The 18,099-nt window shown below is 31.1% G+C and overlaps 1 protein-coding gene and 2 non-coding genes across 3 annotated transcripts; 2 read left to right on the top strand and 1 right to left on the bottom strand.

The window, feature by feature from the left end:
• Nucleotides 1–5: 5 nt before the first annotated feature.
• LOC133326694 (tyrosine-protein phosphatase 10D-like) lies at nt 6–7,976 on the top strand (the record flags this gene model as incomplete). The annotated part of the gene is given in 5 exon segments (XM_061535314.1): nt 6–593; nt 663–921; nt 985–1,113; nt 5,012–6,373; nt 7,945–7,976. Coding segments are annotated over 5 exon segments (2,370 nt in total), but the record flags the coding sequence as incomplete, so codon positions are not given.
• Nucleotides 3,092–3,302, top strand: LOC133326698 (small nucleolar RNA U3). The gene has a single exon (XR_009754201.1). It is a non-coding gene; the product is annotated as a small nucleolar RNA U3 (small nucleolar RNA).
• A 4,781-nt stretch (nt 7,977–12,757) lies between the features above and the next one.
• Trnag-gcc (transfer RNA glycine (anticodon GCC)) lies at nt 12,758–12,828 on the bottom strand. The gene has a single exon. It is a non-coding gene; the product is annotated as a tRNA-Gly (tRNA).
• Between the last annotated feature and the right edge of the window lie 5,271 nt (nt 12,829–18,099).

An 18,099-nucleotide genomic window follows, 5' to 3' on the forward strand; every position in this document is an offset into this window, starting at 1 on the left:
GTCGCAATAATTGCCGTAAAACCACCAAGGATTCTCGTGCCAATGACAATATGTCCCTGCCGGATAGTGTAATTGAACAAAATCGCCCGGTGCCAATTAAAAACTTTGCCGAGCATTATCGTATGATGTCAGCCGATTCCGATTTCCGTTTCAGCGAAGAATTTGATGAGCTGAAACATGTGGGTCGTGATCAGCCATGTACATTTGCCGATTTACCATGTAATCGCCCGAAAAATCGTTTTACGAATATTTTACCCTATGATCATTCACGTTTCAAATTACAACCGGTCGATGATGATGAGGGTTCAGATTACATAAATGCCAATTATGTACCCGGTCATAATAGTCCGCGTGAATTTATTGTTACCCAGGGTCCACTGCATTCAACACGTGATGATTTCTGGCGTATGTGCTGGGAAAGTAATTCACGGGCAATTGTCATGCTGACAAGGTGTTTTGAAAAGGGCCGTGAAAAATGTGATCAATATTGGCCAAATGATACCGTACCAGTATTCTATGGTGATATCAAGGTGCAAATATTAAATGACAGTCATTATCCAGATTGGATTATGACCGAGTTTATGGTGTGCAGGGTAAGATATATAAATTTATTTTCTAATTCTTAAATTTTATAAAATATTTTTTATTATTTCTCATTATAGGGAAGTGAACAACGTATTATACGCCATTTCCACTTTACAACATGGCCTGATTTTGGTGTGCCAAATCCACCTCAAACTCTTGTGCGTTTTGTTAGAGCATTCCGTGATCGCATTGGCACCGACCAGCGACCCATTGTTGTACACTGTAGTGCTGGTGTTGGTCGTTCGGGTACATTTATAACATTGGATCGTATTTTACAACAGATAAATACCTCTGATTTTGTTGATATCTTTGGTATTGTCTATGCCATGAGAAAAGGTACGAACCAAAACAAAAATATTATTTGGTATACTAATATATTTTCTTTAATTTATTGAATAGAACGTGTTTGGATGGTCCAAACGGAACAGCAATATATTTGCATCCATCAATGTCTTTTGGCTGTGTTAGAGGGTAAAGAAAATATTATTTGTCCACCCCGTGAAATGCACGACAATGAGGGCTATGAAGGTAAGTTTTATTACTTTTTGTTGTTATTGTTATTTTATATTATTTCTGATAATTCAGATTGATGGTTATTGGTAAATTGGTTTCTGTGTAACCTCTATACGGGATAATAGATTAATAATACATGTTTAAAATTTCGTTCCTATGGATGTTTTATAAATTAAAAACCTTTAGTCTAATTTGCTTTAGGTTCGACTGTCTATGCTATTGTCTCAATATTTAAACATTTTTTAAAAAATATATATACAAAATTAAGTACATAAAATTTCAAATCGTGCTAAATGGCGTTTCACTTATTAAATTTTTAGGAGCAATTCCAATCTATAAAAATAGCCGACTTGTTATAATTGATATAAATTACGTTAGTTAGTAACAAAATTTGTTGAAATATCGAGGGACTGACCGGTATTCTCACAAGACATAACAGCCCGCAGACCCACTTACATAAGATTGGATGCGAGGGAAGCAGCTGATGCAGAACGTGAGGGGAAGACAGCGAAACGTTAGAACGTTTTATGTGTCAATGCCCAGCCTTTTTAAGCTTCCGATCTTAACTCTTGGGAAATGACACATTTCATGAACTAACCGACCTAATGGGTTGTGAATGGAAAAAACTGAAGGACTTCACTAACAAAACAAAGTTCCAGAGTAGCTCGGAATTAAGACAACATATCATAATAAAGCAGAAAATATCCATATTCTTCTCCTCTTGTAAAGTGTTGGTCATTGATCTGTTTATATTGTATTTGTGCATATGTTTGTTACATCAAAAGAAACCGAGATAGACACATGGTTCCTTCTTTAGATTTAGATATAGCTCCCATATATAGTTTCGTCCGAGTTTATGTAAATCCCAACATTTGTCCGATTGAGACAAAATTTTGAACAGAGTACTGAATTAAGTGCTGATTGATGTCCGCGAAGTTTTGTTAAAATATATTCAGATTAATATATAGCTCTTATATATAGTATGGTCCGATTTTATGTAAATGGTCTCCCAATATTTTCCGATGGAGACAAAATTTTGCACAAAGTCCTGCAATAGGTGCATATTAATGTATGCGAAGTTTAGTGGACATCGGTCCTGATTTGGATTAATCTCCCATATATAGTTTTGTCCGATTTTAGATAAATGGTACACCAAACTCCCAATATTTGAGTTGAATTCGATTCATATTTTATGTAAATGATGCCCCGAAGAGCCTATTTTGTTCGATTCACACGAAATTTGGAAGAGGTGAATTTAGAGTGATGTTTATTAAAGTTGCAAAAATCGGTTTAGATTTCTAAGTTCCGGATTTAGTAATCGTCCCATTGTTTTCAACTGAAAAGGGACATAGATTAAACGGTCTACATAACCAAACACATATTGATCCACATAATTCCCTAAATTTTAACATAACAATACCAAATCATATGTGACCGAAATGCGAACGACACACATAGCTTGCTAGAATCATATTGTTTGACTCTTGTTATACTAAAAGCTGGATTTTTGGGATCAATATTAATTCAATACATCAAGTCTTAAGTCTATACATCATGACTTCCTAATTAAAATTTTGGAAAAAGTTTTCGGAAATATCATTTTTTTATCTTAAAATTAATTTATAGATTGTCTAATCCGAATCAATCTGAAATGCTGGTGCGCTATGACAATACAACGTGTTTCCCCTCCTCATGTGTGTTTGTTTGACGTCATTGTTAGACAAGCAGCCACTCATAGAAATCCAAAAACATGCCGTTTACAACAACCACATTTATGGGGTGTGGATCTATTGTTGTTGTAAACGTTGTGTGTGCTGCTTGTTAATCACTTGTATACGATCGCTTGGTATGTGAATACCCGATATGAATTCCTATACAATTTGTTACCTTCAGTGTATTTCTAATTTTTAAATTTTTTCAACATTCTTCGATAGTTCTCATTTAGATTATAATTCTCCGAACTAATAGCGTTCACATTGAGTGTGTTGAAATTAAGACTATACTTCACAGGATCATTTCTGTAGTCAGTCTTCAATTACTTTCATTGCAAAATGAAAAATCACACACCCGCGATGAGGAGGTACATCGTTTTATCTGTAGCGTGAGGTTTTGAACTTTGTCTTTTGTTTGCCGATTCCGGTTGATTGGGACAAAGTTTCTTCGATGATCGCTCGATTAAACGGATAAAACGACTTCTGAGTGGTGTCGTCCCCCTTTTAATTAATAAATTTAAAAGAAACTTGGTTTTTCGATTCGTTCGATTGCAATAGCTACCTTCCATAAAGCTTAATATTATTAAGGTATTTAATATTAAGTGAGGAATATTCTAGCGATATAAAGATTTCCAAAAGGTCAAATAATTGTAATATACAGTATTGTTCGAAACCTAAGCAACTTTTTCTTAGTGAGTAATAATGGTCTTTTATTATCTTGTTAAATTGAATTATGAAAAGTATTATTTTATTAACTATTACATTATACAGTCGACACTATACGGTCGACTCCGCTTTAGTGAAACGGAAAAAAATTTGGATTTTTGAACTGAAAATAATTTCAGTTATCCGAACTCATGATAAGCGAAACATTTTTTACTTTTACGAATTTCAATAATCTCTATATCATAGCGAATATGTATGTTTCGATTTTTTTAAGAAAATTGACGATAGAAATTAAAACTGGTTAACATGTTCACTGCTTATGGGAATTATATTATGAACTGTAAAACTTATGAACTTGTAACGAAATCCATCGTCTGCCTGTTGCAATCGTAAGACCTATCTTAAATACAACGTTTGATTTTAAGAACCTAAAATATCGGTCTTAAGTCTTTTTAACAGCTGGCTAAGCTGTAATACCTAATATGAGGTTGTAAATGAGTATAATACTTCCTTGCAAAACTTGTCACCAGACCTCAATCCCATTGAGAGCCTTTTCAGCATTTTAAAACGAAGGATTGGAACACGTCGCTTTAAAAACAGACAGGTACTAATGAACTGCTTAAAATCAGAGTGGGAAGCTATACCAACAACAATTCTAACAAATCTTGTAGAGTCAATGCCAAAAAGATGTGCGGCAGTGATAAAAAAATTAAGGGTATCATACGAAATATTGAAAGTTGCTTAGGTTTCGAACAGCTGCTTTGTGAGTTAATTTTGTTTTCATTTCTTTATTTTTTTTCCAAAGAAATATAATTTAAATTTGTTATTATTTTCAGATTATAGACATATAGTATAATAGTAAATAAAATATATATTTTTTATAAATCAATCTAACGATATCATATAAGACCATGACTACGTACTAAGAAAAAGTTGCTTAGGTTTCGAACAATACTGTATATGTATATAGGATCTATAATGTCTTCCGAAATATATGAGAATTGTATTTAAAATATTTTATCAAACAAATAGAATCAGTCTGTATGTAGGTGTCCTAATTATAACTATAAAGATTTAAAAGATTCTATCTACCTGTAGGTTATTGAAGTATGTTGTGGTAAGGTGTGTAATCCATGAGATTCTGTGGCAAAAATTAGGGTTATATAGATGAAAGGAAAATAATATTTTTTAAATGTAATTTCTCGAATTTCATTTCTTCAGCCTTTAATAACAATCCATATGAACGAAAATTTTAAACATTTTTATTTCTTTATAAATAAATATATATTTTATATTCATTTTAACAATCTGAATTATTGCATAAATCACATTTCTTAAATATGTATACACACAAAGAAAATCATGTACTTGGTGTTGGGTTTCAATGCGTAACTAACATGCCACAACAACTATTTTTTCTCTTGTTTCTTCCCTAAACAAATACACAAATTAAAATAAATATATTCTAAAAAAAACAATATGAAAAAACACAAACAAAAACAAAAAAACTGCACATAATTCCTAAACCAAAAAAGGACAACCTTGTCAATTCGATGAAAATGGTGAAATTATTGCCACCATTGAAGGTCACAATGAAATGCACGATATGATATTACAACCCGAAGATGCCGAAGCCATTGACGATGAAAATGCTGGCATTATCAATGACGATCAACAGCCGCTGACTAGTTTCGGCGGTGGTGCTATACACAGTGCTTCCATGACATCCTTTGGCACATCTGGCCAGGCTTATACAAGCGATTCTTTGGACAGATGACATACGGCCAATCAGAACGATAACAACAATTCGGTGGTTATCGTTCTGGTTGACAATAAGCCTAGTTCGATGATCTGTAAGGAAGGTTCCATAGATGTCATTAGCATTGGTGGCGGTGGCAATACGACCACAACCACAAGCAGTAATAATAGTGCCAATTCGCAGCAGCAACTGAATGGTATCGGTGCTGGGGACAACAGCGGACAACACCGCGGTTCAATAGCCACCATAACAAATGGTCACAATACGTTACAACATAGGCGCAAATCACAATTAATAACATTTAGTTCATCTTCCTGTGATATTAAGAATAGTCTTAGCCATGAATATATTATGGTCAATAATAATAATAGTAATGCAACTAAAAATAATTCCTCAACGAATGGAATCACTGGCAGTCACACAATTGCCCGGGGCAGTACTGGTAGTGGTTCGCAAGCGGGCATGGGCAGTGCCCATAATAATACACGCCTCAGTTTTGCCGAGGAAGATATTATGATAATAACCGGAGCACATCACCCATCGTCTCAGACACCGCATCAGCAACTACAACAGTCTCAAGTTCCAAATGGTTCAATAACCGGTTCCAATGGCAGTGCTTGTGGTTCTGTGGATCATGGCAATGATCTAGATGATGATGTATTTCGTCGACATTCCCTTGAGGTGGACGAAGAGGCTCAAGATGCCCTATATAATGAAGAATATGGTAGTACACATATCGATGCCAAATCCAATAATGCCAATAACGACGATAGCGGTGGTGGTAGTTATGAAGATTCACACGCCCTGCACAGTTCCCTCGGCGGTAGTAATCGCAATAGTTTAGAAAAAGATGATGACGAAATTGAAGTGGATGTCATTAGCACCGATGCCAGTTGTTATGACCAGCTGTTGGGCAGTAGTTGTAATACGCGCAACGATGAAGATGAAATTGCCACCATTGTTGGTGATGCTGACAATTATACGAAACTCTCGAAACATAATAATATGAAAACGAATGGTGTTAATTCATATGGAATAGTAAATGGTAGTGCTGGAAGTGGAGGAGGAGGTGTCGGTGTTGGTGGTGGTAGTATTGGTGAAACTGGTGGTGGTATTATATATGCCAATCCTTTTATGGGTTTGTACAAAAATTTTTATTATAAAATAAGTAGATTTGCTGGTTGTCTTCTTTAGTTTGTAATATGTTTGTTTTTATTGAAAAAACAATTGCATGCTGTTTTAAAAATTTAATTGAATTATTTTTTAACAAAAACTTGAATATATAATAAACTATTGATTTATTAAACCGATAACAGAATCGTATTACGAATGTTTGTAAGGGATAATAAGATTCTATTATATGTTTAATAAATCAATAGTGTATATACTTAACTATCGTACTTTCTGGATATTCTCCTCATTTACATATTACGTACAATTTTAAAACATTTTTTTAAAATTAAAAAATAATTGAAGGCTGGGCCAACATTACAATATCAAATAATACTTCAAATTTTCACTTCCTGATATTTTTTAATTTTTTAATACTATTATGAAAGGTAATTTAAAAAAAGAAAGATTCACCCGATTTCAGTAAATGGTGCAGTAGAGAACCCACTTCAGTTCGAATTATACTACATCGCCTAATTGATCTATTGTTGTTGCCAGCGCCATCTATTGAATGGGTAGAATCAAAAATCGATTATGGAAAAATTTAAAACACATTTGTATTTTTTCTTGACCTTTTGATCTACTGTAGATATCTTAATGAAATTGGTGTCATGTGAAATTGTATTTTTCAACTGCATGGTTTGAATCATGTCCATCAATAGATGGCGCTGACGACATATTTAGAAAATTACCTCTTTTTTATATACCTCTTTTTTGTCATAACTATGGAAAAGTCCAGATATTTAAATTAAATTGGTGTCATATGAATAATACAATGATATTTGTGGTATAAAAATGATTCACTGACCATAGTGAAATATATATATATATATATATATATATATATAGGTGGGCTTCAAAAATGTGTTTTAAAATGTTTTAAATCATGTTTTAATAGATGGCGCTGATGGCGCTGGGTTTATAAAAATTACAATTTATTTTTGCTATAACATTTTTCGTATTGCTGATATTCAAGTAAAAGTGGTGTCATATGAAAGGTATAATTGTATACTTTTTTGGAAATAATTGAAATTTCAAAATTAATTGAACATTAATATAAAATTGGAGTTTTAAAATTAGTTTAATATTAATATGAAATTTGAGTTTCACGATTAAGACTGTTTTATTTATTTTAAGGCTGAAAGAAAAAAGTTTTTCGGCCGAAATCGTATAAATAAATTCCTCTAAAATGAATGTTCTCTCCGCTAAGATTTTATATTTACAAATTTTAATATTTTCTTCCATACATTCCCGCAAAAGCATCTCCCGCCAAAATCTCATTTTTTAAAAATTATACTGTGGCGGACCACAATATTGTTCCGTGCTTCCTTTTTATTATGCATGTTATTCGTTTATATTTAATTTATATAATTTACTATCATTGCTTTTATTTTGTAGTCTAGCTACTTTTATTTCACTTTTTTATTAGAAATATATTCTTAATTTTTCCGCATACTAACATTAATTGTTCTTTATTATAATTTAATTTAATTCAATTGCTAATATATATTTTCATTTCATTACTCTTTTTCATTACAGACGACGAAGGCATTGCTGAATCTGGTATGTAAGAGGTATGTTGTCGGATCATGTCACCCCCAAAAAACTTTCACAACCAATGCTTCCTGATCCACCTTATACATCCATCCCTCCCAACTTCCCTAAACATCTGCAGCAGCTAATCCTCATTGTTAGGGATATGGTATAATACAATAATAAAATTAATATATATATACATACATATATATGTAGACATATATACTTGACAAATTCTGATATTAGATATACATATAAATATAAACTATTAAACCATATATATACAAAAAATGTATATTTATTAATGAAAAGCCACATAAAACAAAACGTAATCATTAAAAAACAAAAATTGTTTTTTTAATGATATTCATTGAAATGCGAAGAAGAAGAAAACCTAACTCGAAATATTACAACAAAAACAAAAAACTAAATGAAAATTGTAAAACTCATCATTATTAAGAAAGAATCTCTCGCCAATAAGAACAAAATAAAAATGAAAAAACAACAACAAGAACATAAACATATATATAAACAATGTATTTTTTAGATAACAATGAAAACAAAACAAGGACACTTAACTATTTTACATTAAATTTATACAACAACAAAAAACAACAACATATAATAATTATATATATTAAATATTTAAAGGAAAATGTAATTTTTTTATTTCATAAGTTAAACAAAAAAAATATTTCATATTAAAAAATACAACATTTTGACAATGCAATCTAAATGGAGGATTATTATATTCATACAGTTTCGATTAAAATTTTTAGTTAAAAATGGTAATTAAAATAATTTATTAGCTAAAAATGGAAGTAATTTTTTGTCAATTTTATTTGAAGTAGTAAAACATCCAACCTATATTTTGTAGCTTTTAAATGTATTTAAAATACATTTTAAAAATTACCAATTGTCCCCATAAAAAATTCGTTGCCGTACACAGAATCGAATACAACTTTTTTGATTTTATAAAAGTGAAATCTTTTAATAATAGATTCTGGAACAGACCAATAATTTACCTTTAAGTTTTGATAGTTTAAAAACCAAAATGGTCTGAAATGTTTGTTTCTCATAAAAATCGTAATTATATTTCCACCATTAGGTTTTCAAGCAACATTAGAGAATTTATAATATTGTGTCATATTTTCTAAATATTTATATAAATATATAAAAATGTAACAAATCAAACAACCCTCGGTTTAAATTGCATTTTCGGAATTGTTGTGTTTTTTTTATATAAACAACTATATACAATTTTTTTTAGATGCAATTGTTTTATATATACACAAAACACACCTAATGTAACACTAATCAAGAAACAAAATATTATGTTAAATTATTATCACATTATTATTTTTTATTATACAAACAAGAAACTGTATTATTTTTGTTTTAATTTTTTTTTTCTTTTTGCCGTTTGAAATTTAAGCTTGTGTGAATGTAAATTGTAGAAATGATAAACAAACAACTCTTAACAAATTATAAACAATATGAAATGCAATAATAATTTAAATTTATAAGTGTAATTGTTAATATTCATCATAGTAACTCTCTTTAACGCCAATGTATTTTTTTAATTTTCTGTTTTCTTTTCTGTTTATTTGTTTCATATATAAGAATATCGATTTAAACATTTTGTTTTTGAATTGTTTTCCCATTTTGATTTTTATTTTTGTTTAAGATTTTTTTCTGCGTCCATTATTAAAACAGAAAAGCAAGAAGCAAACAATTGTGAATTTTTATTGTGTATGTTTTGATTTAAATAAATAATAAAAAAATAAAAACATCACTCATCTATAAAACAAATGTGTGTTTTTCTTATAAAATGTCAAGTAAGTATTAAAAAAATTGCTTAACATTTTAATTAAATAATATAATTATGGGAAAATAATGATTTAAGAATCAATTAACCACAACGTATCTCATTTATGCCTGAAAGTATGCTTCAAATAATGTCCATTCCCTAAAAAGTTGGCAACACTGGCATAGACATCCGGATAGCGCCATCTATTGAAACACATGATTCGAAATGGCAAAACAAAATTTGAAGAAATGTTTTTTCATCAAAAATGACATATCGTTAAAAAATTAAATTGCGTTTTTAAATAGTTTAGAAATAAAAATAAATTAAAAAAATTACACAACCGTAAAGTAGGGATCTTAGTCTAACGGCACATAATAAGAGAGGGCTACTCCTAACACGTTTTTGTATGGAAAACGAGGCCTATTGCGTATCGTATTTAGGTTGAAACAATTTATCATTATTTTTGGATTTTTTAATACTTTGAAAGGTTTGACTACATTTTCCCAACAATTTGAAAGTGGATATTATTATTGCATATAAATCATTTTTAAAATTTATTGATATCTGTCTATTTTTTGGTATTTTTTTGAAATTATTCCTATACCCTTTTAAACATTGAAAAACAGCCGATTCTGTTCTATGTGAGAAATACCAATTAAGATCTCCTCTGTCAAATGGGTTAGAAAATGCAGTAAACCTCTTTAATATTTAATTAATATAAAAAATAATGATTTAAAAAACAATTAACCACGTTTCTCATTTACGCCTGAAAGTATGCTTTAAATTACGTTTGTTCTCCAAAGAGTTGGCAACACTGGCATAGACATCCGGATAGCGCCATCTATTGAAACACTTGATTCGAAATGGCAAATCAAAATTTGAAGAATTGTTTTTTCATCAAAAATGACATATCGTTAAAAAAATTAAATTAAGTTTTTAAATAGTTTAGAAATAAAAATAAATTAAAAAAATTACACAACCGTAAAGTACGGATCTTAGTCTAACGGTGCATTATAATAAAGGGCTACCCCTAATACATTTTTGTATGAAAACCAAGGCATTTTGCACATCGTATTTAGGTTGAAACAATTTATCATTATTTTCGGATTTTTTAATACTTTGAAAGGTTTGACAACATTTTCCAAACAATTTGGAAGCGGAGATCATTATTGCATATAAATCATTTTTAAAATTTATTGATATCTGTCCTATTTTTGGTATTTTTTACTTATAACAATTTCGGCAGATTTTCGATGTTTAAAATGGTATAGGAACAATTTCAAAACAAATTAGCAATAATTTGGCAATATTAACGAAATATTGACGAAATAGAAATTCAGTTTTGCCTCATAGTGGAAATATAATAATAGTGGAAATATAACATTGATTATATTGAAGAGTTTTATCGCAACTAAATTTGTTTGAATTGGTTTTTGTTCTAGTGGTAGGGAGGGTTGTTGTGGTATTTAACGAAAAAAAAAAATCAGTTTTTTAATAAACAAACAACACCTCCCTGTAGTTTGCAGAAAAATAATTAAAAACAAAAATTGGTTCCAATATAATCAATGTTGTGTAGGGTATCATGTTGTCCTATATATCCACAATAAGGCAAACCAAATTTTCTATTTCCTCAGTATTAACAATTTAATGCCAAATTAGAGCTAATTTCTTTTGAAATTGTTCCTATACCCTTTTAAACATCGAAAAACAGCCGATACTGTTCTATGTGAGAAATACCAAAAATAGGACCCATATCAACAAATTTTAAAAATAATTTTGATTTAAATAAGATCACCTCTATCAAATGGCTTAGAAAATGCCGTAAATCCCTTTAAAATATTCAAAAATTGGAAAATAATGATAAATTGTTTCAACCTAAATACGATGTACAATATGCCTCGTTTTTTATACAAAAGTGTATTAGGAGTAGCTCTCTCTTATTATATAACGTTAGACTAAGATCCCTACTTTATGATTGTGTCATTTTTTTAATTTGTTTTTATTTCTAAACTATTTAAAAACGTAATTTAATTTTTTAACGACATGTCATTTTTGATTAAAAAAATTAAAATAAAAAATTGATTTTCAAATTCCAATCATGTGTTTCAATAGATGGCGCTATTTGCATGTCGTTGCCGGTGTTGCCAACCTTATCAAAATATTCTAACAATGTACGCAAGTAAAGCATACTTTTAGGCGCAAATAAAACAATGAAAATTAATTTGTAAGAAAAATTATTTTTTTATTAATATAATTTATTGCTATTTTTTAGAATTTATAAACAATTAAATTACAAATATCATCTTATATATGAATAAATAGTGTACTGAAATAAGTAAAGTGAAAATGGAAGTGAGATTTAATTTGAAAAAGGGCACATTTTTTCGTTTAGCTTCTATAATTTTCAAATGTTGTTCCTTTGTGTGTTTTTAATACTACAAAAAGAAATATGAATTTAGATTGCTGGTTGTTTAGAATCCCCAAGCCGTGGTAGGATTCTTCTAATAAATAATCCAAAGGGTATTTCCCACCATTGTCCTCCTATTGCGATCGAATTGAATCTGAAATGAAACACATTCATTAAATTAATAAATTTAAAATAAATTTTAGTGGTACGTATAAAACAAAATTGCATCTGTTTTTTTGAAGTTATAGTGTATATTAGAAAATAAATATTTGTTTCATTAATAAAATATTAACAAAATATGAATTACTGGTCACATTCATTAAATTAATAAATTTAAAATAAATTTCAGTGGTACGTATAAAACAAAATTGCGTCTGTTTATTATTGTTTTTTTTTTTTTTTCAAGTTATAGTGTATATTCGAAAATAAATATTTGTTTCATTAATACCAGTAAAAAATTTACATTTGAAATATTTTGTTAGGTTTACAAATTCCAAGATAAAAACTCTCTACAATATTAATGCTTCAAATATGATTACTATTTTTTAATAAAATTCAATATAAATATTAACAAAATATTAAAAAAAAAAAAGAAGAATTGCATCGGCCGGGAATCGAACCCGGGCCGCCCGCGTGGCAGGCGAGCACTCTACCACTGAACCACCGATGCCTGCGTTAGGTCGAAGACAACTAACACACAAATCATTTACAGTTTGAAATTTATTGCAACCACATGAAATAAAATTAAATATTTTCACCTGTTCAAACTACAAAGCAAAACTACAAGACATTACAAACATCAGATATTTCATCGTCGATTTGGAAAATCCTTTATTTTCTATTCATGGCGAAAAATATTAGAGATATTAAAAATTTGTTCAAACAATTAAAAAAGTGTCAGTCGGCGTTCCCGGCAGATATATGCAATACATACATATTATGTATTGTTGAGAATACTTTGCATATAACTACTTTAATTCAACATTATTATTTAATCAAATAATCCTTGAAGTCTTTCTTTGTCATAGAAAATAAATTTTATATTAATATAAAATATTGTCTCAATAAAAGCAATACTTTTCAATATTCCATTGCGCATTTATTCTGATTCAATAGGTTATGGGCCCAGCGCCATAACGGGGATATAAGGAAAAATCTGAAGGATTAATTTAAACAATAATTTGGTGAGAACAAATATATTCAATTTTTGGGTTGTGTGAGTTAAGATCTCGTGCTGAAGAACAAATAATGACATCGTATAATGGCCGTATTCCGTTATTCAACGGAAATAATTATTTGACCTGGAAGACACAGATGGAAGCTGTTTTGCACAAAAACAGACTGCTTAACATTGTGTTGGGAGTGGATAAAGCACCAAATATAGGCAGTCTCCCCAGAAATCCTACAAACGAACAACGAGCTGAATTTGAAGAAAAAATGGAAGTTTTACAAAGGTTTATCGAAAAGGATATGGATGCAAGAGCCGAGATTTTGATAGCATTGGAACCGAATATAGTGAACACGGTAAGGAATATAAAAACGTCAAGCGAAATGTGGAAGCATCTTCAAGATACATACGACCGCAAAACAACAAGAAAAAAAATTGAGTGTTATAGGAAACTGCTGAACTTGAAAATGTCGGATAATCAAACTATTTCTGAGTTTTTTATCGAGTTTGAAACGTGTTCATCATCAATATCGGAAATGGGGGTTGAACTCGATGAAGATCTGCAAGCTGTTGTAATTGTCGATGCGTTACCAGATAAATTTTCAGCCGTTAAGGCGGCTGTTGATACTGCTAACGAATTTCCAAAACTTGATGTCTTGAAGGCAAGGTTGCTTGAAATTGGCGAAAAAGTTGAAGTAAGCCAAGATGCTGCAATGAAAGCAAAGCATTTCAAGAAGAAGGCAGAAACGTATCCGAATTACAACCTAAATCTAATGGAAGGTAGGTACAAAAAGACAATAACATGTTTTCGGTGTAAGAAAAAAGGACACAAGGCTAAAGACTGCAGAGCGAAAATATCTATTGAATGGAACTCAAGATCCAGTGAAGACAAGGAAAATTCTTTGGGCGCTACAGAAAATGCATATTTTGTCAGATCTAAACAGGAATGGGTAATAGATAGTGGCGCATCATCACACATGTGCAATGATAAATCTCTTTTTCTTAATCTTGACACGAGCTATACTGGAAACGTCAAGTTAGCGGATGATAAAGGAATAGATATCAAAGGCATAGGGAAAGTGGCGATTTGTGTAAATGTTAGCGGAGAAAAGGCCATTTACTTAAATAACGTCTTATATGTACCAGATTTAAAGCACAATCTCTTGTCTACCAGTAAGGCCACTGATTCAGGTTGCAAAGTAGTAATGGAAGAAAATAAGGCATTTATTATGCGAAAGGGCAATATCCTGATAGAAGGCTGTAAGAAAAATAGCATATATACTGTCAACATATTTGAAAAGGAGATAGCCGCAAATTCTGTGAGTAAAAGTGCTGAAAATGAGTTTAAATTATGGCATGGGCGTTATGGTCATTTAAACTGCAAAGATCTGAGTAAGCTATCATCTTTTCAAATGGTGAAAGGATTACCTAGCTTGAAGACAATAAAAATTGATTGTGAAGCGTGCATTCGTGGAAAACAAACAAGAAAATCTTTTCCCCGAAAGAATGAAAAATCATCCACCGATGTGTTGCAACTTATTCATACAGACCTATGTGGTCCAATGAGGTGTGAGTCAATGGGAAGAAGCCTTTATTTTGCAACATTCATCGATGATTTCTCACGAAAAGTTTTTGTCTTTTTTCTCAGACATAAAGATCAATATTTAGAGGCTTTTAAGGAATTTAAGGCAATTGTAGAAAATGAGACTGGAAAGAGAATTAAGATATTGCGAAGTGATAATGCCAAAGAATTAGTCAGCGAAAAATTTTCAAAGTTCTTGAAAGATTGTGGTATTTATCGTCAGCTTACTGTAGAATACACCCCACAGCAGAATGGAGTTGCCGAACGTATGAATCGGACGTTAGTCGAGATGGGTCGCTGTTATATGTTAGAGGCTGATCTACCGACTTCTTTGTGGGCTGAAATTATAAATACATCAGCATATATTAGAAATCGATGTCCAACAAATTTAAATAATGGAAAAACCCCTGAAGAATTGTGGACAGGTAAGAGACCGTGCGTGAAACATCTGCGGCAAATAGGATGTAAAGCATTTGCCCTAAATAAGAAGTCTAAATCCAAATGGGAAGCAAGAAGTAATGAGTATATATTAGTGGGATACTCAAATGAATCAAAGTCATATCGGTTGTGGAGACCGGGCACCAAAAATGTTATAAAGAGCTGTGATGTAAGATTCATCGAAAACGAGTTATTCAAGAATACAAAAAAAGCTGATACTGATTTATTTTATGAATTTGAAATCAAAACTCTTGACAATATTAATAATGAAATATCAAATGATGATGAGCAAGAATCAAATGACGGGCTTTTGGAACGTGATGATAAGGAGCTTGACATAGAAATTTCCAAAGAAAGAATCAATCAGAAGCCAGATAAACCTGATAACAATAACACCAAATCTGTTGGAACGAACAGTCAAGAACCACTTGAATCCATTAAACATCGACTAAGGTCATGGTCATTTAGGAAAAATAATGAATCGTCCCATATGGTTGATGAAAAAAGTATGGACCCAAGATCAATTAAAGAAGCATTATCATCAAACCATGCTGCCGAATGGAATGAAGCTATTAATGAAGAATACGCATCATTGATGAAAAACAAAACATGGACATTAAGTGACTTACCAGAAGGAAGAAAAGCTGTTGGTTGCAGATGGGTCTTTAAATCAAAAATTAGACCTGATGGAACAGTAGAAAAACGCAAAGCAAGACTGGTCGCCAAAGGATACTCCCAAGTTATGGGTATAGATTATGTGGATACGTTTGCTCCGGTTGTAAGACAGACATCATTGAGATTGATTTATGCTCTTTCAGCGGAGCATAATCTTCAACTACGGCAACTAGATGTATCTTCAGCATTTTTAAACGGAACATTAGACGAAGAAATCTACATGGAGCAGCCAGAGATGTTTGTAGAAGAGGCAACAAAACATAAGGTATGCAAGTTACAAAAATCTATCTATGGACTCAAACAATCTGGAAGACAATGGTTTAAATGTATTGATGCTATAATTTTAGAGTTTGGTTTAAACCGATCAAAGTATGACCAGTGTATGTATTACATCAACAATGCAGAATCTTGCATGATTGTTGCACTCTATGTTGACGATATAGTCATTGCGTGTAATAACAAGATATTGACAGAAAAATTTGTTAAGACACTTCAGTCAAAATTTAATATCCGAGACATGGGTATTCCAAAACATTGCATTGGTCTTGAAGTATATGTAAAGAAAAATGAAATTTCAATATCACAATCAGGATACATAAAACTGTTAGTAACGAAATATAATTTAGAGAAATGCAAACCAGTCAAGATGCCCATGATAGCTAATATGAAGTTAGAAAAGGAACCGCAAGTTGCAGGAGAAAAAGAAAAAGTTGACGAAAAGCAATATCAAGAATTAATAGGACATTTATTATACATATCACTGCACAGTAGGCCAGATATTACGTGTGCTGTTAATATGTTATCGCAATTTTCAATAGATCCGAGGAAACAACATTATTCTGCTGCTTTACAAGTAGTAAGATATCTTAGTACTACAAGAAATGCAGTTATTTCTTACAAGAAAACGTCAGCTCCTATCGAGGGTTTTTGTGATGCAAATTGGGCGCAAGATGTCAATGATAGAAAATCTCAATCTGGATTTTGTTTTATTCTAGCAGGAGGAGTGATCTCTTGGGAATCTAAAAAACAGAAAGTAGTTGCAACATCCAGTGCTGAGGCTGAATATGTAGCTCTTACGGAAGCGGCTAAAGAAGCCTCGTACTTGAGTTACCTGCTGGCAGAAATTGGTTTTCCTAATGAGGAATCCATAATAATAAACACCGATTCTCAAAGTGCACAAAAAATGGCAGAATTTGGTGCTCACCATTCTAGAACAAAACATATACACTACAAGTACCACTTCATAAAGGAGAAGATACAAGATGGGACTGTCAAGTTAAGCTATTTATCAACGAAAGAAATGATTGCGGATGCCCTTACAAAACCTGTACCCAAACCAAAACATATATTTTGTTTTACCAATATGGGCATTGTATACAATTGAAGAAATAATATGTTGAGGAGGCATGTTGAGAATACTTTGCATATAACTACTTTAATTCAACATTATTATTTAATCAAATAATCCTTGAAGTCTTTCTTTGTCATAGAAAATAAATTTTATATTAATATAAAATATTGTCTCAATAAAAGCAATACTTTTCAATATTCCATTGCGCATTTATTCTGATTCGAATAAGATGTACATAAGCATACATGTTGTGTTTTTGGAAGACCAAATGTATTTTACAAGAAGTTATCACACAAAAACAGGAGAACTTATGAATGAAACAATAAAACATAAAGATGATGAGAATTTAGTGAGGATTATTCTGGGTGAAAATTCACATACTTCTATAACAATAATAATAAGGTGAAGATGAAAATAATTATGCTGTAAATCAAAGCGAAGGGCAGGATGCTGATATGAATATGAGTCAGCTGTTAGTGAGGAATTGTGAATGATTACGTTACATATGCCGTTTTTGGAATAAGGAATGAACCAGGTAATTATTCAGAAACAATTAATAGTAAAGAGAAAAAGTATTGGAAAAAGACTATCGAAGCTTAAACGAAAATAGTAAATGGAAAGTCGTTTATATGCCTGATAATGTAAAATTGCTAACAAAATGGAATGGAATATAGCTCGACATAAGGCTCGCCTAGTAGCACGAGAATGTGCACAAAGAAGTAATGTT

The sequence above is a fragment of the Musca vetustissima genome, unplaced genomic scaffold (assembly GCF_032173495.1).
Source record: "Musca vetustissima isolate MV318-11 ecotype Yass unplaced genomic scaffold, APGP_CSIRO_Mvet_v1 utg14980, whole genome shotgun sequence".
NCBI classification, from domain to species: Eukaryota; Metazoa; Arthropoda; class Insecta; order Diptera; family Muscidae; genus Musca; species Musca vetustissima.